The following is a 20920-nucleotide window of genomic DNA, read 5'->3' on the forward strand; positions in this document are numbered from 1 at the left end:
AGGCGTAGACTGGTACCGATCTTCTTTTGTTGTTTATTTATTTACAAATGGCGCTAGGCGTTTGCTGTTTTGAAACTTGTTCCAATTTCATACTACCTTCTCTCCCCTGTCTACGCCCTTGAGGTGTAGTTTTAGTTCTAATTTTGTCACTTGAATATATTTATCGACATGGACGAAGATACGTTTGATGTATTGAATGCTGCTGAAATTGAACATTATGTTTTAAGTCTGAGACCCAGCAAAATAGATGAGTTGGGAACAGAATTGTGAGTAGAAAACAAAACTGTTTCAAGACTTCTTTCTTACTATATTTATTTATTTTAATTTTTAAAAACTTGTCCTCTAGTTGGCTGCAAACTCACGAATTCATGCAAAAATTAAGTCAGCAAGCTGTGCTTGAGGCATCTGAACACCGAGAGGAAGTGGTGAAAGAACTCATGGCTACTCATTCCAAAGTAAAGATAATGCTTTTTGCTAATAATTAACTTTTTTGGACAATAGTTCAGTTTGACACTGGGTTTTATTTCAGGTTTCAGTTCTGGTTCATGAAGCAATATGCATTTCTGTTTGGCGAGAGAAAGTGCTTCCTGAACTGCTCCGTCTAGAAGAAAATATTAAAGACACTTTTTTAGTATACTGTGTGGTAAGTGCTACATTTCCTATTAGTATTTTTGCCTGCATTTCAGTATTTTTCTAATTGATGAATTACTTTGTTTAGTTATTTCATGAAGCAACCGCTGTGGCTCTCTTAGAAACTGTCCTTTTCCATGGGGATTCATGTGAAGCTCTTGGTGACACTGCTGTGGATTTGCTTGATTATTGTATGCCTCTCATCTATCAAATATGTGCAGGGTGTGTTGCTTTTTTGTTGACAAAAAAGATTAGTTTTGGTTGCATTTATTTACTGCTTTGGATCATTTTGGATGACTCCCATGTCAAATAATTAAAGTTTCTCTAATTTTTGCCAGGTACAAGAGCCCTAAAGAGCCTTCTGAAGCATCCCCAATGGATAGCATCAAGGACCAAGAAATGATTATTTGTTTTAATATAGGCATGAGATGTATATCTATTTTGCAGTACTTAATAGAATCAATGGAGAGGTGAGTGAAGTTCCTAAGTTAAGTACTTTCTGTTTCTTAAAACAAAACTACAGATCTTGTACAAAAACAGCTTGCCACTTGCGGTGACCTCAAGGCTTTACACACATCATGATGTCCCCCTCCTTTTGGTCCATTTGCTTGAAGTTAGGCCTTGGGAGAGGACTGATCCGAAGCATCCAGGAAGGAAACTCAAATTCTCTGGTTTGCTACCTGCACTTTGGCTGAAGTACCATTTACTCTTGCTACACATTTATTAAAATTATTCAATATCGGTGGTTTTAAAAAAACAAACCTTATTGCAGATGGGCAATGGATTGAAGTCAAAGGGGAAGATGTTTTAAAATTGACCCGAACAGAAGGCCAGGTTTGGTTGGCTCTCCGTCAGATACTCCTCAGAGAGAGCTGTGCACGACTGTATGACTTTTCAGACTTTAGAAGAAGTCAACTTCAAAAGGTTTATGGAAGTCAAAAATATTTTGATGATCTGGTTTTTATATTTATTGAAGTCTATCTGTGGTCTTGTCTATAGGTTTTGCGATATATGACCGACCCACTGCTAGACCAAGTTTCACCTTTAATAGATTTAAAGCAGTTCCTGTGCCACCTCCAAATATCATCTGGTCCATCATCTACAAGAAAACCACTCATTCTAGAAGTTATTCCTGAGGTATATCTAAACGTTTGTAACACCCCTGTGTCCTTAATATTCTTTGAAAAAAATTCAGTCAGGAGCATTGTTTGCAGATAAGGAAAAACTTTTTGGATTGGGGCTCACGCAAGTGGCGTAAAATAGCCAAAATTCAGTTGGGAACATTTTTTCAAAAGGATCAAGGTTCTATTCAGAAAATGGCTCAGAGGTAAGTAAAAACAGACAGTAAAATAAAGCTGAAGTAAGAGGTTAAATTGTAGCTAAGAGAAGTCTTTAATGGTTTGTATTTCATAGCTTGAGTTCTGCATATAATCTGGATGTGCTTGACCGTCTTGGAGGAGATATGGCGAAGTGTGCTGGCTGTGGGGATCCTGCTCCTAAACGCTGTTCTCGTTGTAAAACAGAGTGGTATTGTGGAAGGTAAAGAAATTTATGTTCTTTTTGTGCTGCATCCTCAACATATTCTACTCAGAACCTCTTCCATTTTTTTTTTTTTTTGTTTTTTTGCAGAGAGTGCCAGGTCAAGTGCTGGAGCAACCACAAACAGGTTTGCAATTCAGTTGTGGAGGCTGCAGAGTACATTGGTAAGGAGGGCTCATTATAAAGAATTTACTTACTTACTCGAAGACTGACATTTAAATCCTTTTATTTGCTTGGCTTAGGAAAAAAGGAAACAGAAACAAAACAAAACATAACAACACAGGAGATAATTTAAAGTTGCTTAAGTGGTATAGATAAATTTATTTCTCAGTCAAAAGACACATGACATTTTTTAAGAGGCGCTAAAATTTGTTCCTATGAGAAGTTTTGTTTTTACAAGAAGTACTGTCAGAGGACACACCTTGTGTTTGAAAGTGCATTTGCCAGCTATAAAGAAGGGTCTTCTTTAGTAATCTATTTTCCTCAATCATGGCTACATTCACATTTGTTACAAATAAATAAATAGAAATTTTGCAAAGGCATGCAGTACTGCTTTGCAAATATCAAGAATCAAGTAGTTTTGCTTCAAACAATGTTTGGCAAGTGCAGAATATGGTGTGCAAAATGTACACATATACAAATATCATTGCAGTTGGAATAATTTAATCCCCTTGGGGAAATTCCAGAGACATCACAATGACTAATATGTCCTTTAGTGAAAACAACTCAGAAAAATAGGCTAGGCATTTTACCAAAGACAATTCTGTTGTGATAACTATGTATCTTTATTTTAAGATGGGAACATTTTCAAAATGAAAGAGAACACATTAGATTTTTTTGTTTTTGTTGATTTTCTTTTTTACATAAATTAAAATGACTTTGTCACAAGTGCTGCTATTTCACTCCAAATACTGTACATTTTCATGAAAGCAATTCATCCCGAATTTAACAGCTAACATACATACACACAGTCAGCATGCTCTACACACAGACATAGCATGCATGCTGCACGTTTATGATCTTATTATGCTTAGTATAACACAACTACAGTATCTATATCATATATGAATAAACATTTAACTGTATAATAGACAAGGGTTTATGCAACTTTACAAGGCACCTAATATCAAATAATTCTGCACTGTAAAATATAGAATTGATATTGTTCCCTATTTGTATTCACACCACAACAATGTAATAGCTTTATCCTCCACACCTTAAACTTTATGCCAATTTCCTTTCTTTGAAAATAGTAGAAGAAAGCATTAACGGTCTAATTTACATTAAAACTCTTAACTTTTCAACTACAATGTCATGCGATTGTTTAGGCTACAGCTCACTGAGATCATGCTATAGTAACATTGTTAAGGAGAAAGTTATGAAAATGCAACAGTATTGTGAAAACACCTTGGTCTTGTGTTCATTGTATCCTCCCTTCCAGAATTTTTTTAACAATAACATTCAGGCTAAAAAAGTCTCAAGTGAATAAAATGTGCCAAAACCTTCTGCATATTAAGCCACATTACTGCATAACATAAACCTTAATTAATTAAAATACATACTTTCCTGAAAGGAATGTCTAAAATTTTGAGTGTCTTGATTTTAATTACTATTCAAATATCACAGATTCATTAAATCATTTTAAGTGACATGACTGGTCTTCTTTTAAAACTTAAATTGAAACATTGCACACTGAAAGCATTTAAGTTTCTGACTTAGCAATTTTGTAAGAGGTGCTCTATACAGCAAGTCACAAATGTCAAGAGGTCACCGTATTTTTGATTCAAGATTGAGAGCAGGTCAAACTTGTTAGAACCCAACACCGACCACTTTATTTTCCTAGAGTTGCAAATTCAATTTCGTCTTCTTCCATTTTGTGTTTCCAGCTTGACATTTGGGAATCTGGCACACCATTGGCACAGTAGATTTTTTAAAATACGGGCCCATAGCTTATGACTTATTGTACTTTACTGAAGTAAATATTTACTACTGGTCTCTTTGCTTCAACCTCGCCTTAAAAAAAATGAAACCATTTTGTAGACCTTTGGTGGAATGGGGGCCTAGCTCCATTGCCGGAATTGCAAGTGACGCAGTCTTGAAGTAGTAACTCACTCAGATTCGTGGAGAGGAATCTATCTTAAATCTAACTGGGATCGATAAGACACGGCAGAGAGCAACACACATACTAATAAATTTGTTGTAAGATTTGTGGTGGCCTCGGAGAGGACGTGGGGTAAGGCCTCGCGGACGAGAGCGGATGCAAGAGGGGGGAAAAAGGGGGGGGGGGGGGAGGCCTTCCCTGCCCAGCTCTCCATACATGTCATTCATCATGGGTAAGTGGTTCATTTGTCTTCATCACATCGGGGCACGTAATCGGTTTAAAAGCCACCCGCCTCTCGCGGAGCCGGCGCGGAGCGCGGAGCGCGGAGCAGGCGGAGGGAGCATTACAAGCCGCAGGGCCACAGGGCCACAGGCAGGTCGCAAGCCGCGCTCAAAACGCCCGCCGCTCGGCCCGGCTGCCCTAGGCTGCCCCGGCTGCCCCGACCCGAACGTGCGGCATGGGCTGGAGCGAGGGGCTGGAAGGGCTGGCCCAGGGCTGGCCAACGGAATGGGATGAGCTGGATAAGTAGAGGCGGAATATCAAAGCCAGCCAGCCAGTGCCCCGGTGCCGCACAGGAATTCAATCAAAAGAATTAAGCCTCCGTGACTTAAATTTAATCTCGCCTTTCACCCGGCCGCGGCAAAAGACACTATTTGGCTTTCATGTCCTGCCGTCATATACCTCTTTATGGGGATTAGGAAAAATGAGTTTTTTACTTAATTGGGAAAAAAGAGGGCTAGAGCACGACGTTTACAAAGCTAGGCACTCTCCATTACAAGTAAAAGAAATAAAGAGATTTTTTAAAATTTTAAAATCCGTACCTAATATCCATTCACAAAAATATACCATTAGACCAATCATCTTTTTTTCCCCTTCCAGTTTTCGTTATTTTTATTCTTTTCGATCACAATTTAATTGTCGTATTCCTAAGCTATGCTCTCCACAAGAAGCCATCAACAACAACTGAATCAGTTCCAGGTTGCCATCCCTGCGTGCCCCACAGTGCTGCGCAGTGCTGCGCAGTGCCTCGTGGGCCTTCCCTCATGAGAATGTCGTCGTGGCCGTTTGGCCGTTTGGGGCGAGTGCCGAGGAATGCCACGTATCCGTTCCATGTTCCAGGGTTCGCCTGCGCCGCGGCCTGCCCCTCGGCCTGCCCTTTGCGCCGTAGTGTAGTGGCCCGAAAAATTGGGAAAAGGGGGTGGGGGGATGGCAGAACCAACTGCTTTGGTCTCTCCTTCGGCACTGTAGGCACTGTGTACCGAGGGTAGGATCGAATACAAACACGAGTTAAACTTCAGCGCGCCAAGCTAAGCCCGGGCAAACGCGAAGGCTCTGTAAACACACACACACAAACACACACTCACACACGCACACGAACACACCAGGGCGCGACGACGCGCTCGAGACGGAGTGCACCGCGGCTTACTTCTCCGATCGAGTGTTTGGGAAATGAGTCGGCGAGGCGCGTCTACCGTCGCGAGCGGCCGCGCGGTGTGTCAGCCACTGCCGTCTAACTACAGTCCAACGGGCTGGGCCGCGTCCGGCCCTCGAGCCTACACGAGAATCACAGCAAACTAGAGCATCTTCTTTTGATTGACGGAGATCACGAGCTTGGACGGCTGCGTCCGCTCGGCTCATCAGTCTCACAGCGTGGCGTCGTCGGCGAGGTGCTCGTCGGCGTCCCCGCGGCGCCGTCCAGGCGCTTAGTGCGAGCGCGCCAGGATGGCGGCGAGGACGGCGACGACGGCGAGGACGTGGGGGGCGGCGCTGGCGGCCGCGCTGTACGCCGTGGTGAGCATGGGCCCCACCACCCAGTCCGACAGCCCGGCGCGGCCCCGCGTCGCGATGCGCGTCGTGTAGTTGGTGCCGGGCGTCAGGCTGCGCAGCTGGCACGGAGCTGCGGACAACAACGACGTCAACGCTCAGTCTGCTGTGCAGTGTCTACCAGGCGGAGCAAACGCACAGTGGGCCAGAAGACCGGCGCCGGCGGCCAAAACTCTAGACGCGTTTTGAGCTCCAGAGTCGCTAAACAGGACTCGAACTGAACGTGTGACCCCACCAATGGATTCCTCGTTCGGAGAGCAATCCCTTGGTGGGGGTCACACGTTCGGTTCGAGTCCCACTTAGCGAATCTGGAGCTCAAAACGCGTTTGGAATTTTGATCGCCTCCACCGGTCTTCTGGCCCACTGTGTGCGACGCGTTCAACGGCCAGTTTGGCAGGCAGTACAGTGTCCACGAGGTGGAGCAAGGAACAACCTCGTTTCCATGATTTTTCGCGCCTCACTTTAAGAATTCCGTTCCCTTCCATTTTTTTTCGTCGGCCGCCCGGCCGGGCTGGCCAATCGCCGGGCCGTAGAACACCTGTTTCTTTCACGCTTATAAAGAACAGTGGCGAGGCAATCTGCGCGAGCAGAGCGGCCGGGCCTGGAGGGCCTGGAGGGCCTGGAGAGGAACGGGGAGGCCCGACCCGAACGATTCCCTGTTGGAAGGTTGGCAGCGCAATCTAAGAATCTACTGGGGCTGTAAAAGAAGCCCCCCCCCCATCCTCTATCCAAACAGCGGAATTTGAGTGGCCGTTTGCAGTGCTGGTTGTAAACCAGCGCGTTTAGGGCAGCCTGGCTGCAGCTCGGCCGCGCAGGCCACCGTGGCGAGGGGGAGGGGAATAAGCGTGCTTGCCGTCGGCCTGCGCAATGACTGGAGTGACTGGATGGAGTCCAGGGCACCAACGGCCGCCGGAGTGGCTTCAAGTGCTTCCGCGAACACGCCGCCAGGTCCGCCAACCGTCACCAATTTGTTTCTTTTTCCTTAATTTCGAGAAGGCGTAGGGACTGTCCACATTGTTTAACGCTTTCTCTGCTCAATATGGACTGTCAGTGAGTGCGACAGAGACATAGGACGTTATGCAATACATGGACGAATTCTGAGAAGAAAAGTACAGGGTGAGAAAAGGACATCCTTACAGAGCTGATGTCTTGACTTCGCGGTCAGTGTCGAGGTCGGTGTAATGACATTAACCCCTTGACTTTGAGCCATCCCTCGGCAAGTTACTTCAACATAACATGCAAAATCTGAGGGTGAAGCCCCTGTCAAGTGGACGCCGAGACGCCTGGTGTAGACCACAGGGACAGGGGTGTGTACTTTCCTTTTACTGGAATTTTCTTCCCAAACTTACTGTTTTTTTTTTTGTGGCGTTTTCCTACCTGGGTCGCAGTCCTGCTCGAAGCTGAGGTCGGTGCCGTTGATGGTCCTGGTGAGGCGCACGCGGTAGCCCAGGGTGTCGTTGGCGCCGGGATTCTTGGTGGCGGCCGCGCTGGCGCCGTCCTTGCCGCTCTTGTGGCTGCTCTGCGTGCTCTGCTGCACCTTGGGGCCCACCACGGGCGTCTGCACGTCCAGGACGGCGATGGTGGCGCCCACCGAGGCCACGGTCACGTGGTGCGGCGGCTTGGGCTGCACGCCCTGCTGCAGCAGGATGTCCCTCTGCACGGAGCCGATCTCGTTCTTGGCGCGGCACCGGTACTTGCCGAACACCGTGGCGTTGCTCAGCTTCACCTGCAACGCGAGAGGCGCGGGTTCAAATACGGCCAAGCCAACTTTTTTTTTGTCCACACGCCGCGCTGCCTGACTAGGCCTCTAGCCTGACAACAACCCTAATGAAGCGGGCGCGAGCTTGGGCGCGGTGGTGGGGGAGGGGGGAAAACGCCGCTTTGGCGGGTACTCGAACCCGCGGGCCGCGTCCCGTGGCGTGTCCCGCGTGCTACACACACTGCAGCTACTCACGTGCTTTATATACACCGGGTCGTCGCGAAGTTCCACCTGCGCGAAGGTGGAACAGAACAAGGCCGGTCAACAAGGACGGTTAGCCGCGTGGGTAAGGTAACTGGATCGCGGACCGCGAGCCCCGCATTCGAATACTCTCAGGTCCCATTTTTTTACCCCGTCGTTTTTCTACAACCCTTTGTGTCCCTTGGTCGGCGGGACGGTGGTTCGGCCTGGCGGGCCGGACTTACCCGGAGCGTGGACTTGTTGAGCTCGTGGGTGACCCTGGAGGCCATGGGCTCGGTGAGCTGCTGGCGGTCCTTCTCCGGGTACCAGGCGATGCTGGCGGGCGGGTCGGCACTCACGGCGCACGTCAGGTTCACCTCGCCCGTCAGGTAGCCGAAGACCACAGTCGGAGAGTTGGGCGGCGAGCTCAGGAACTTGGGCTTGTCTGCGGACGCAACACAATGCTGTCTCAAGACACTTGCAGAAAAAAATGACAACGAAGACAAGACAAAACTGCCAAAAAATTGCAACTAAATTGCAAAAAAGGTTCCAAAACACTGCAAATTTATTTTGCGAAACACATGCAAAAATTTTTCAATAAAAACCTACAAAAATTGCAAAAACATGAAAATTTTTCAAAAAAAAAAAAACTGAAAAAAATGCAAAAAAGACATGAAAATAATTAGGAAAAATAAAGGTGAACTTACGGCGGACGCGCAGAGTGATGTTCCGCGAGCGCTGGCTGGCCACCTGCTCCGACATCTGGATGGCCGTGCACTCGTACAGGCCCTGGTCGCTCACCGTCACCTCCGTGATGCTCAGCCCGTCGGCGATCTGGTTCAAGTGCGGCGCCGCCACTGCGTGGTCAACAACAAAAACAAGAGGATTCAGATTTTTTGTTTTTGCGGATGGTGGAAACAATGCGCGACGTTCAGGGCTCGCCCCGGGCCCTCATCAGCACCCACTCGTCTACACGGGGAAAACCCGCCCCGACGACTCATGCCGAGAGAGTCGCTTTCGTCGCTCTGTCTCTCTCGCACTCATGGGGCGTCCCGTGTGGGTGCGAGGGAGACGGCGACGAAAACGACTCTCGGACTCAGTCTGCTGCCGACATCCCACCTCGCCGCGTAGGGGTGACAAGGAGACTTAGCCCCGCGCTCCGAGCTCTCCGAGCTCTCTGGCGGTGCCCTCTGTTATGCGCTAACAAGCATGCACTACCCCTTCCCTCGGCGGCAGGTACTCCTGTCCTTGTATTTGCGCCTCGCCTGGCCTCGCCTTACTAGGTCGCCACCTCGACGTGGCCGCCAAAAAAAGAGGGAAAAAGCCCTCCAAGTAGAAGCCAGCCCCGGGCATGTGAGTCGGACTTGCCAAAGAAAGTTAAAAATGAGACGAAAACATGCGGCGCAGCCGGGACTCGAACCTGGGTCATTCCGTCGCGCGGTCCTGTCACACAGCGGCTCAGAAGACCGGTAGACGCGGCCAAACCTCTAAACGCTTTTTGGAACTCCTGAGTCGCTAAATGGGCCTCGAACCGAACGTGTGACCCCACCAATGGACTTCTCTCCAAACGGAATTCATTGGTAGGGTCACACGTTCGGTTCGAGTCCTGTTTAGCGACTCTGGAGCTCAAAAAGCGTTTAGAGTTTCGGCCGCCACCACTGGCCTCGAGAGTCAGTGTCGCAGCCTGCTGACAAGTCGTCGGGCTCATCTGCAAGTGCGGCCGTGTCGCGGCGTGACTCGGCATGAGTCGAAACACTCGGACAGCAGCTGTGGTTAGCTCTGGACCGCCTGGACAGTTGCAAGGGGAGGGGAGGGGCGCAACAACTTACAAATGAAATTGCAATGAGCGGGGCCGGGGCCGAGGCCGGGGCGGTGTTTCGCCGTGTCCACCAGACTGGCGCCACGGCGGCGGCGACCGTCCCGGACCGTCCGGGCAGCGGTGGAGCGCCAGGGACACGGCGCCATCCCGGCCGCGAGGCTGTCTCTGTCGCACTCATGGGGCGTCCCGTAGGGGAGAGAGAGAGAGAGAGAGAGAGAGGAGCCGCTATTCGGGATCGCTCGGGTCACTGGGGGTCGTTGGGGGCCGTCCGGGAGCCGTGAGACGAGAGGCGAGGTAGGCGGCGGGTCTTCGAACGGGGAGCGTGCGCGCTTGCTGCAGCAAGCTGTTGATTACATTAAAACGGGGGCGACGAGCCGAACACGCCAAGAAACATGAAACACCGCGCCCTGCACTCCCCCTGAACCGCCACCGCCACCGCGTCGACCCGGCCTCACCCGGCCCCTAGCGCCCCGGCGCGCCAGCAGCCCCAGCCGTCAGCCCAGACGTGTTGCGGTGCAGTCTACCGCCAGGGCGGCCAGGGCGCTCCGAGGCCAGCACAGCCAGTGCCATCACGGCGAGGCCAAGGCGGTCTGGTCTGTAGGCACAGAGGCAGCTAGCTGCTGCACAGTGGGCCAGAAGACCGTTGGAGGCGGCCAAAACTCTTGACACGTTTCGAGCTCCAGAGTTGCTAAACAGGACTCGAACCGAACGTTCGACCCCACCGATGGATGGCTCTCCAAACGAGGAATCCATTGGTGGGTCACACGTTCAGGTTGGGGTCCTGTTTAGCGACTGTGGAGCTCGAAACGCGACTCGAGTTTTGGCCGCCTCCACCGGTCTTCTGGCCCACTGTGTGCTGCCTGCCTGCAGGCTGATTCCGAGAGTCGTTTTCGCCTCTCTGTCTTGCTCGCACCTGCATGAACGCCCCTTGAGTGCGAGTGGGACTGAGCGACGAAAGCGACTCTCGAAATCAGTCTGCTGGCCGGAAGGGGCGGCTGCGTCGCTTGGCGCTTCGCAAGCTTCGCTCGCCTCGCCCCGTCACCACACTGCCCTGCGGCCCTGCACTAAAACTAAAGCGGAAGCCCATACAGTTAGTTAGTTAGGAAGTATGGCCGTTTTACTGCAAATTCATGTCGCGTTAACGGCGCAATTACGTGCTGCTGTTAAATTTTCATGCCCCGGCGCGCAGCTTCGCGCAGCGCCGCACCCGCCTACAAGGAGGGCATCGGCATGAGGACAGGCGTGGTGTGGGACGGCCTCCACCACAAGCACGGCCTGCACCGCACCATCACCACGAGCACGGCCTCCATGAACACGGCCTGCACCATAGCCAAGAGCACGGCCTCCACCATCACCGCGAACCACCGGCTCTCCACTCACGGCAGCTGACCGTGTTTTCCTTCTCTTGCCGCACCTCAGCCTGAGGCGGGGACTGGCGACGTTCAAATCAGTCTCTGGCCGGAGGGGCGGTCTCGCTTGCGCTTCGCAAGCTTCGCTCGCCTCGCCCCTCACCACACTGCCCTGCGGCCGCCTACTAAAGCGAAGCCATACGTTATTAGTTAGGAGTATGGCCGTTACTGCAAATTGCGCGTTAACGGCGCAATTACGTGCTCTGTTAAATTTTCAGCCCCGGCGCGCAGCTCCCGCAGCGCCGCCCCCCTCAGGACATCGCATGAGGACAGGCGTGGTGTGGGACGGCCTCCACCAGCACGCCTGACCGCACCTCACCAAGCGGGCCCATAACAGGCCTGCCCATGAAGAGCACGGCCTCCACCATCACCGCGAACACGGCCTCCATCACAAGCGCGTCCTGCACCATCACCACGAGCACGGCCTTCACCATGAACACAGCCTCCACCACGAACACGGCCTCCACAATCGCCACGAACACGGGCTCGACCACGAACACCACCTCCACCTCCACCATCACCACGAGCACGGCATGCACCGTGTTGTCCTTCAATCGTGCCTTCAGTGAGGCAGGCGGGGGCCGTGGATGTCTGCTTCACAAGCGGTGGGGAGCCTAATCTGGATTCACAGGGTGACACGTGGCCGGCTAACGCCTCGGCTAACGCGGCTAACGCGACTCAATCGGGACGGCCGCGGCCCGCGATCCAGGATCCAGCCGCCCCGCCCCGCCCTTGCGGCCTGGACGCTCCTCCTGGCCTTGCACAAAATTACACCAAGTTGGCTCGTTAAAGATGGAGCTTAGGCGGAGTTTGTTTACGTATTCATTGGATGTTTAGGTGGCGGCATATCACAGAGAGAGAGGGAGAGGGGGGGGGGGATGAACTTGGAAAAGCGCTCCCTGCACCGCGCTGTTGGGAAGCCGAGCCGCATCCCGTACCACAATGGAGTCTGGCGTAGGTGTAGCGCGCCCCGCCCCGCCCCGCCCCGACAAACTGTTGACGGAGAACAGAGGGTGGCGTGGCGTGGCGGCGTGTGACGTGCGCGCCGCGGCGCTTGACAATCTGGCGACGAACCAAAGTCCTGCCGCCCCGCGGACGCACATGAATGCCCATCATTCTCTCTCTCTCCCTCTCTCTCTCTCTCTCTCTCTCTCTCTCTCTCTCTCTCTCTCTCTCTCTCTCTCTCCCTCTCTCCTGGACTTACTTTACAGACAGCATTTTTGTCGTTGCTGTTTTTTACAACGGTGAAAGCACGGATAAATGTTCTGCTGCCAATCCATAATCTAGTTTCTTCCCCCAAAAAACGATTTTTTTTAAATTAAAATATATGAGATTCAATTTTTTTTTCGCGGGGTTCGGGTTTTGCGCGCGTTGTGTCTGCATGCGCGGGGCAAGATACTGTGCAATGGAAACCGGAGTGGTGTGGGCGCGTTTTCTGCACCGCATGGCGGGGCGGGGCGGGGCGGGGCGGGGCGTGTCCCCAGCACTTTGCAGTTGCTGCCTACATAGTTGGCTAGTTAGCGGGAGGGCTGGGATCTGTACCTTGTCCAGAATGGATGGGACTGCCGAGGGTGAAAGGGGGTGGGGGTGGGGGAGGGGGAGGGGGGGGGGGTTTACGGCGTTGCACAAGACGCGAGGGTGGGCGCTAACTCTACGCCTGGAAGAATGTTTCGCCTGCATAGAGGCTGTACCGCCGACTCACGAAGCGCTGCTCGCCCAATAAACGAAAAGGAGAAAAGTAAGAATTGGGACAGAGCAAAAAAAAAGCGCTTCTTTGACAGGAGGTTCCTAATTGGAAGGCGGGGGGGGGAGAGAGAGTAAAAGAGAGAGAGAGAGAGAGAGAGAGAGGGAGAGAGGAGAGAGAGAGAGAGAGAGAGAGAGAGAGAGAGACGCAACGACTCCCGTGACGACCGGGACGTGTATTGCCATCGGGATTGCCAACGCGCAGCGAGAGAAACACTTCTGCCAATTAAGGCATCATGTTGGCCAACGTGCGAAAAGGTGAAGTACGTTTCCCCCCCCCCCCCCCAAAAAAAAAAAAAAAAAGTCTTGTCCGCGCAGAACGAGGGAGGGGTGCGACTGGTTATACCAATCGGCGATCCAATCAATCGAAACGATATGCGTCCTCACTTTATTATTTTTTCCGTTTGACGAAAGTGGCGGAAAAATTAATCTTCGTCGCTGACAGTGTGCCACTCCGGGCGCGGAAACATAACCAGGGCGGATCAGCCGTGAACTCCGATTGCCCCAGTGTCCAGCATGGTCCAGCATGGTCCAGCAGCAGACTGATTCCGAGAGTCGTCTTCGTCGCGCTGCCTCTCTCGCACCTATGCGGGAAGCCCCATGAGTGCGAGAGGGACGGAGCGTCGAAAAGGGCTCTCGGTCCGCAGTCCGGCAGTCCAGAGCGGGCCGTTCGGGGCGGCTGCAGCCAAGGCTGGAGCCGCCGGGGCGAGTTGGAGCGAGGCTGGAGGGCACAATGGGGACTCTCTGGGACACGCGGCGTTGTGTCATTTTTTTAGGGTGGAGTGGCAACATTTGCAAGCGCCTGCCACTGTTACGGGGCGAAACGCGAGGGCAAACCATATAACTACGTAATAACAATAAAAATAATGAAGAACCGTTAAAAACATGAAAGAAAAAACCGCTTGTTTTATTTTTTTTAGAAAATTAAGTCCTTTTTTTTTGTCAACAAAGTTCAAGTTTGTTTTTAAAGTGTACTGATTTGGGTTGACACTATGCGCTATTCACTTCCGACGCTTAAGCAGTGGTGATGCGCTCCGCCTCACAGTGGACCAGAAGCCCGATGCAGGCGGCCAAAACTCTCGACGCGTTGTGAGCCCCAGAGTCGCTGAAAGGCACTGGAAACGAACGTGTGACCCCACCAATGGATTGCTCTCCGAACGAGCAATCCATTGGTGGGGTCACACGCTCTGTTCGAGTCCCATTTAGCGACTCTGGAAGTCAAAACGCGTCTAGAGTTTTGGCCGCGTCCACCGGTCTTCTCGCCCACTGTGCGCCTGTTCCAAACGGTCCCAAGGTTCGACGGTGCGAGGCGGCGAGGCGGCGGCAAGTCCTACGTGTGCATTCGTTTCCCATCCCAGCACTCCCAGGCTGGAGGTGCTGGAGAAGGTGAGACCGCAGCATTTGAATTTCCCGCACTCGCCTCGCCCCGCCCCGCCCCGCATACGGTCGGATAACGCACTGATAAGGGTGGCGGGCGGTGCTGGCGCATGCTCGCGTTGCCGCGGAGACCGCAGCCGTGCCGCGCCGAGCACGTACCGCACTAGTAAACTGTAAATAGCGCCTGGAAGCGTCTGGAAGGGCCTGGAAGGGGCCTGGGGGCCTCCGAGAGGCCTCCAAGAGGCGCGGGCGCGGCGGGGCGCGGCGGGGTGCGGCGGCGCCAAACGCATCTGCCTGCCCGTCCCGTATCACCGCGTCGAATCTAAAGCATCGCAAGTTTCCTTATTATTTGGCGGTTACGACCACGCGGCCCCCGTTCTGCATATGGCACCGCACGCGCGTGCGACAGAGCGCCCAGATAAAAGAGGGAGCGAGAGAGAGAGAGAGAGAGAGAGAGAGAGAGAGAGAGAGAGAGAGAGAGAGAGAGAGAGAGAGAGAGAGAGAGAGAGAGAGAGAGAGAGAGAGAAAGAGAGGAGAGGGCGCGCCGCGCGCGTGTGTGGAGTGCATACCACGCGCCGTAAGCGCTGCCAACTGAAGTCCCATACTGCCGCCATGCCCTGCCCGAAGGCCATCTACACACACACACACACACACACACACAAAAGGGCGCAGTCACACCGCCACGCAAGCACGTCCGAACAAAAGGGGGGGGGGCGAGTCGCGGGCGGAAAAGCATCACGGGAAAAGAAGCGAGGAACAGGGGGAGAGGGGGCTGAAAGTAGAATGTAATCCCCCTGCCTGCATCTTGTGTGTGTGTGTGTGTGCATGTCTGGCTGCCTGTCTGTCTGGTTGTGTGTGGTGTGTGTGTGTGTGTGTGTGTGTGTGTGTGGTGTGTGTGACTGTATCTGTGAGGTCCTTGCTGGCGGCGCTCTCTCTCCCTCCAGAATAGGAGCACCAGAAGGCAGAGGAGAGAGAGAGAGAGAGAGAGAGAGAAGAGAGAGAAAGAGGGGGGGGGGTCATTATTTGAAGCTCGAGCTTGCATATTATCGACTGCAGACTGGAGTCGTTTTCTTCGCTCCGTCTCTCTCGCACTCATGGCGCGTCCCCCACAGGTGCGAGAGAGACAGAGAGACGACTCTCGGCAGACACACTAGCGGCTTATTCGCAGCCGTATGTAAATGGCACGCAGCTGCTCCGTCTTCGTGGCTGTCGACACGCCGCGCGGCGCGCCGGGGAAGAGGGTAGACACTAACGCCTTCGAAAAGGGTGCATTCTCAACGGGAGCGTCGCCCTGCGCCGCGCCGCGGGCGGGCCGAACTTACACTCCACAAACGGAGAAAGACTCGACGAATTTTACATTTTGCTTGTTGTTGTTGTTGTTGTTGTTGTTTCTGTCGTTGTTGCTGTTTCTCACTTTGTACTCTTGAAGTTGCGTGGCCGGCACGACGACGAGGAAGAGGACGACGACACACAGTGGGCCAGAAGACCGGTGGAGGCGGCCAAAACTCTAGACGCGTTTTATCGTCGCTTAAAAGGACAAGAATCGAACAGGTGACCCCACCAATAGATTCCTCGTTCGGACAGCAATCCATTGGTGGGGTCACACGTTCGGTTCGAGTCCCATTAAGCGACTCCAGAACTCAAAACGCGTCCGGGATTTTGTGACCGCCTCCCACCGGTTCTCTAGCCCACCGTCCGCCGACGACGCCACACTTGAGCTGCCCGGTTTGCCAGTTCCCCTCTCTCCCAGTGCGGTGGTTCTCTCTGCTCGTCCTGGAGTCCCCCGGCGTCTACCTCCAGGCCCGCCTCCAAGTCCACCTGGAGGCACGTCTGGCCGCACGGCGACGCGCACGTCCGAGACGTGCAGTGCTCCGGCCAGGCCGCCGCGGGGCCGCCGCACGCGCCAAACACGTAGCAACCTATCACCGACTTGGCTTGCTTGGAGTGGCGGGGCGGGGCGGGGTGGAACGGGGCGTCGTGTGCAGTGGCGTGTTGACGCGCGCTCCACTGCACACTGCTCTGTCCGCCTGTCTGTCTGCCTGTCAGCCTGCCCACTTTTCCGTCTGCTTGTCCCCGGCTGCACGGTAACACCTGAACCCGCTTCGCACCTCCACTGTCAGCCCGCCCCCTCCCTCCCAGCGACGCCACGCTCCAGCACCGTCACTCTGAATTTCCCCCGACACTAGATTCGAATTTCAAACGCGCGTCGTCGCCCGTCCTCGTCGTCGGCACGCCGGCCGCAGTCGCTGTCTCTCTCTCTCGCCTCACGCGCCGCCCCGTGGGTGCGAGAGAGACTCGACTCACCGTTCCAGGGCTGGCCGCGGACCTTCCACTGGATCTCGGGCTGCGGGTCGCCCGTCACCTCGCACTTGATGATGGCCGGGTTGCCCTCCGTGGCCGTCTGCTCAGTCGGGGTGTCCAGGAACTCGATGGGCTCTGCGCAGACCGAAGGTTCAAGCTCAGAAATTACAAAAAAAACTTGTCAAAATGACCCTGTCACAATTTTAAAAAAATCTTGTTGAAAAAAAAAAACCTTGTCAAATCAAAAACTCTGTCAAAAACAACTTGCAAAAAAAAAGTTGTTGTAAAAAGTTGTTTGTGAAAACCATGTAAAAACCCTGTAACAAAAATCCTTGAAAAAAAAAAACTTTCCTGAAAAACCGTGTCGAAACAACCGTGATGAAAAAACCTCATACCAAAAAAAACTTGTCAAAAACCCCTTGTCAAAATACTTTGTAAAAAAAAAACTTGTCATAAAGCCACAAGGAAAAGCCCTGTTGAAAAAATCTCGCCAAAACTAACCATGTCAAAGAAACAATCCTTGACAAATAATCCTTACCAAAAAATCCTTGTCAAAAATTAATGTGTCTAAAAAAACAACTTTGTCTAAAACTAAAATGATGAAAGTGCCTTACCTTTGACGGTGAGCTCGAAGCAGCGCTCCGCGGGCCGCTTGCCGTCCGTCATGCGGCAGCAGTACTCGCCGCGGTCGGCCTTGTTGATCTTGCTGATGTAGATCTGCAGACCGCCGGTGGGGCCGCGCCACACCGTGCCGGACACCGCCGTGCTGCAACAACGAGGCATATTCAACACTCAAAGCGACTCACAGTGGTCCAGAACCAGTGGAGTCAGCCAAAACTAGACGCGTTTTTTTGAGCTCCAGAGTCGCTGAATGGGACTCGGACTGAACGTGTGACCATTCCGAGCCAGGAATCCATTGGTGGAGTCACACGTTTGGTTCGAGTCCCATCGAGCGACTCTGGAGCTCAAAACGCGTCTAGAGTTTCAGCCGCACTGCAGCAGTCGGTTCAAGAAACAGCATTCGTCATCAAAATTCCCCCTCCCTCCCCCGGGCCGACCGCCCCGGACCGCCCCTGCAGCGACCAATCATGGAACGCGAGGCCAGTCCAAATCGGTGTCGCCCAATCGGGCCGCGATCTCGGGGCGATCCTTGCGCCGCCGGGCTCGCCGCTGTCTCTCTCGCACTCGGGCGGCGTCCCGCGGCGTCCCGCGGCGGCGCGAGAGAGACAGAGCGACGCTTGCTACGGGTGCCGAAATGGATCGGAGCGGGCCGAGCAGCCGAGGCAGCCGAGGGCGGGCTGCCCCGCGCAGCGCGCGGCGCACTAGTCCGGGAATGATGGAGTGGCCGGGCCGGCCAGCCCTGCGCCAGCCCTGCCGGCTGCTGTGGATTGAATTACGCCCCCAACAGGTAGAGGGCAGCACCGCCAAGCAGCGCCGACCAGCGCACAGTGGGCCAGAAGACCGGCGCGGGGGCGGCAAAATTCCAGACGCGTTTTGAGCTTTAAAGGCGCTAAATGGGTCTCGAACCTTACGTGTGACCCCATTAATGAATTGCTCTCCGAACGAGGAATCCATTGGTAGGGTCACACGTTCGGTTCGAGTCCCATTTAGCGACTATGCAGCTCAAAACGCGTCGAGAGGTTTCACCACCTCCACCGGTCTTCTGGCCCACTGTGTGGCTCCGGAACACCGACAAGAAGAGCGTCGAGAAGGCACTATACTACCGCCACGGTTTTTTTCCACCACTCGGTTATTATGTCGTAATTTGTGGCAATTTCGCCGCTCTGTTCATCGCGCTAAGAGGAACGAGCGGGTCTCTCTCTCTCTCTCTCTCTCTCTCCTCTCTCTCTCTCTCTCTCTCTCTCTCACCCCGTATCCGATTGGCAGTGCAGCGGGCGGGCCCCTGCGAAGTCGAGGGTAGGCAACTCGAACACAGCTATGTCGCGCGGGCCCGCCTACCCGCCGCTTCGCAGGCGCTCGTTGAGGGTGCGCCAGGAGAGAGCACACAAGTTGAAAGTGGACAGGCATTAGGGAGAGCGAAAGAGAGAGAGAGAGAGAGAGAGAGAGAGAGAGAGAGAGAGTGAGGCGAGAGGGAGAGAAAGAGGGGGAGGGGGGCAGGAAGGCGCGGTATTGTCAGCCGCGCGCGCTTGGGGTGGGGGAGGGGGGCATTTGATGATAAACGATGCCTCGGCCGGAGTGCAGCCACTTGGCGGCAATGCCGCGGCAATCAGTGTAGGTGTACGGTACAGCGTGTTCCACAAGCTGGCCCGCCCCCCCTCTCTGTCTCTCTCGCACTCCGACGGGAGGCGGCCCGTGAGTGTGAGAGAGACAGAGCGACGCCGTTGTGTTCGGATTCGGGCCGCGGAGGGTGCGCGAGCACGCAGGCGAGAACGCGGCGGTGAAGTATTAACCGAGCCGATACGACAGCTCGGCGCCACGCTGGCGGCAACATAGCACCATGGTGGCGGAGCAACAACGATAGAGGCCAGCCCGGGCCAGCCAGTTTGTTCACATTTTATCACCATCATGCACACAATTGGCACTGCTGTCACGGAGTTTTCACCAAAGGCTTCACCAAAGGTTTCACTAAAGGCTCCATTAAAGGCTCCAACAAAGGCTTCACCAAAGGCTTCAACAAAGGCCTCACCAAAGGCTTCACCAAAAGCCTCACTAAAGGCCTTACCCTCACCGAAGGCTTCACCAAAGGCCACACCAAAGACTTCTCGAAAGGCTTCTCGAAAGGCTTCACCAAAGGCTTCACCAAAGGCGGCTTCTGTCCCACGGCACGGCCCTTCGCCGACGACTCACCACCGTCTTCTCCGGCGACTGCTACGGGTCAGCGGCTATACCAACGGCCATAGCCCTACATCCCCCCCTCCCCCCCCGGCTCAACTTCACGCAACTGCAACTTTGGGAGCGGACCGCTCGAATCTCTCGGTGCACTTAACCCAAATATTTTATGTCGCAAAAGTGGAAAACAGGATAAAGGCGAGTGGAATTCCACACCACTCCCAGAAGACAAAAGAGCGAGACCAAGAGGGGGTGGGGTGAGAGGGAGAGGGTCAGGCGTCGTGGAATTTTTATCATCCATTTACCGCCGACTACTGCCCTCGGGGCGGCTGGGCTGCCGCAAGAAACTGCGCCTTCTCTTGTCTTTCCGATCTCTCATTCCACCGACTCCCCCCTCCCCTCCCTCTCTCCCACCCCTTCCCCCTGCAGCCGCCAACTTTACGCCGGAACCCGTCTGGGCTGGCTGCCTGCCTGCCTGGCTGGCCGGCTGCCGGGCTGCGCTGCCCAGGCTGGAAGCGGACGCGAATCCATTCTTAATTGCACTTAAAAACGGCACGCCCAGGGACCCGGGCATTGATGGACTTATATTTACACTTTTAAAGTGGCGGCCGAAGCGAAGAGAGATTAAAGGAGGAGGAAGAGGGAGAGGAGACAGAAAAAGAGGAGGAAGAGGAGGGAGAAGCGAGGGGAGAAGAAAAAGAGAAAATAATGGAAGAAGAGGAAGTAGAAGAAGTAGACAAAAGAAACCTAAATCTAACGGAGAAGAGAGAAGAGAAACGAAGAAAACCGAACAATGAAAAAGAATGAAACGACGAAGATGATTGAAAGAAGACCGCCAGCAAGCTCACGGCACGTAGTGGTGGTAGCGTGCATAGCGTGCCGGCTGATACACGCTGATACACATTGATACCTCAAATTGAATCGTTACGTGCAGCCGCATTAGTGGGCCGCCCCTCCCTCGCCCCTCCACGTGTGGCAAGAAGTGGAGGAATGAATGGAATCGATAGCCAGACCACCGCCGGTTTATCATTCCGCTGGCCAGAACGCACCGCCACTGTTAAAAAAAAGAGTGTGTGCGGCGCGGAGGGCACCGACAGGTGGCAGACAGGACGGGACGCATCATCCACGGGCCGGAAAATGTAAAAACTTATTTTTTGTTTTTGAAACGCGCCACGTGTCCGACTGACGACGCCCTGACATGACAAACCCTCGGGTAACTTAACGTCCGTTAAATTCGGTTAAATGGTTTCCTCTCTTTAAGCAGGAACGGTATTATTTGGCACAAAGTCGAGTGCCTTGTACTCGGTGGGGAATTTGTGCGTGCACCATCGAGTTCAGTGTAATGTGCGGTGCTGTTTTGCGAGCGAGGCTCCCCGCTCAGGCTGCTTCTGAAAATAATAATTTTGTCCAGGAAGTTTTACGGAGTGAACGGTGAATTCCAAGAAGGG

General features: G+C 53.3%; 2 protein-coding genes across 3 annotated transcripts in view; one reads left to right on the top strand and one right to left on the bottom strand.

Annotated features, from left to right (window-relative positions):
- The first annotated feature begins 16 nt into the window (after positions 1 to 16).
- Positions 17 to 3858, top strand: LOC117648593 (zinc finger MYND domain-containing protein 10). Of its 2 annotated transcripts, none has more exons than XM_034391177.1 (12): positions 17 to 266; positions 347 to 455; positions 530 to 643; positions 719 to 852; positions 969 to 1100; positions 1195 to 1301; positions 1403 to 1554; positions 1630 to 1767; positions 1845 to 1957; positions 2044 to 2169; positions 2260 to 2333; positions 2412 to 3858. In XM_034391177.1, exons 1-12 carry the CDS (start codon positions 169 to 171, stop codon positions 2462 to 2464), a joined length of 1350 nt encoding a protein of 449 aa, XP_034247068.1. In that variant the 5' UTR covers positions 17 to 168; the 3' UTR covers positions 2465 to 3858. The 2 variants fall into 2 exon arrangements, with proteins under 2 accessions (XP_034247068.1, XP_034247059.1); XM_034391168.1 differs by having other exon boundaries at positions 19 to 266; positions 1171 to 1301.
- A 164-nt stretch (positions 3859 to 4022) lies between these two features.
- Positions 4023 to 20920, bottom strand: part of LOC117639052 (hemicentin-2-like) — a 52479-nt gene continuing 35581 nt past the window's right edge. Inside the window, exons 4-10 of the mRNA XM_034374409.1 lie at positions 17297 to 17448; positions 16686 to 16817; positions 8741 to 8890; positions 8279 to 8478; positions 7472 to 7820; positions 6056 to 6167; positions 4023 to 4071 (exon numbers count right to left, since the gene is read on the bottom strand). Of these exons, the coding sequence (XP_034230300.1) occupies positions 4023 to 4071; positions 6056 to 6167; positions 7472 to 7820; positions 8279 to 8478; positions 8741 to 8890; positions 16686 to 16817; positions 17297 to 17448 (1144 nt within the window). The remainder of the gene's footprint in view (positions 4072 to 6055; positions 6168 to 7471; positions 7821 to 8278; positions 8479 to 8740; positions 8891 to 16685; positions 16818 to 17296; positions 17449 to 20920) is intronic.

The sequence above is a fragment of the Thrips palmi genome, unplaced genomic scaffold, assembly GCF_012932325.1.
Source record: "Thrips palmi isolate BJ-2018 unplaced genomic scaffold, TpBJ-2018v1 HiC_scaffold_10, whole genome shotgun sequence".
Classification (NCBI taxonomy): domain Eukaryota; kingdom Metazoa; phylum Arthropoda; class Insecta; order Thysanoptera; family Thripidae; genus Thrips; species Thrips palmi.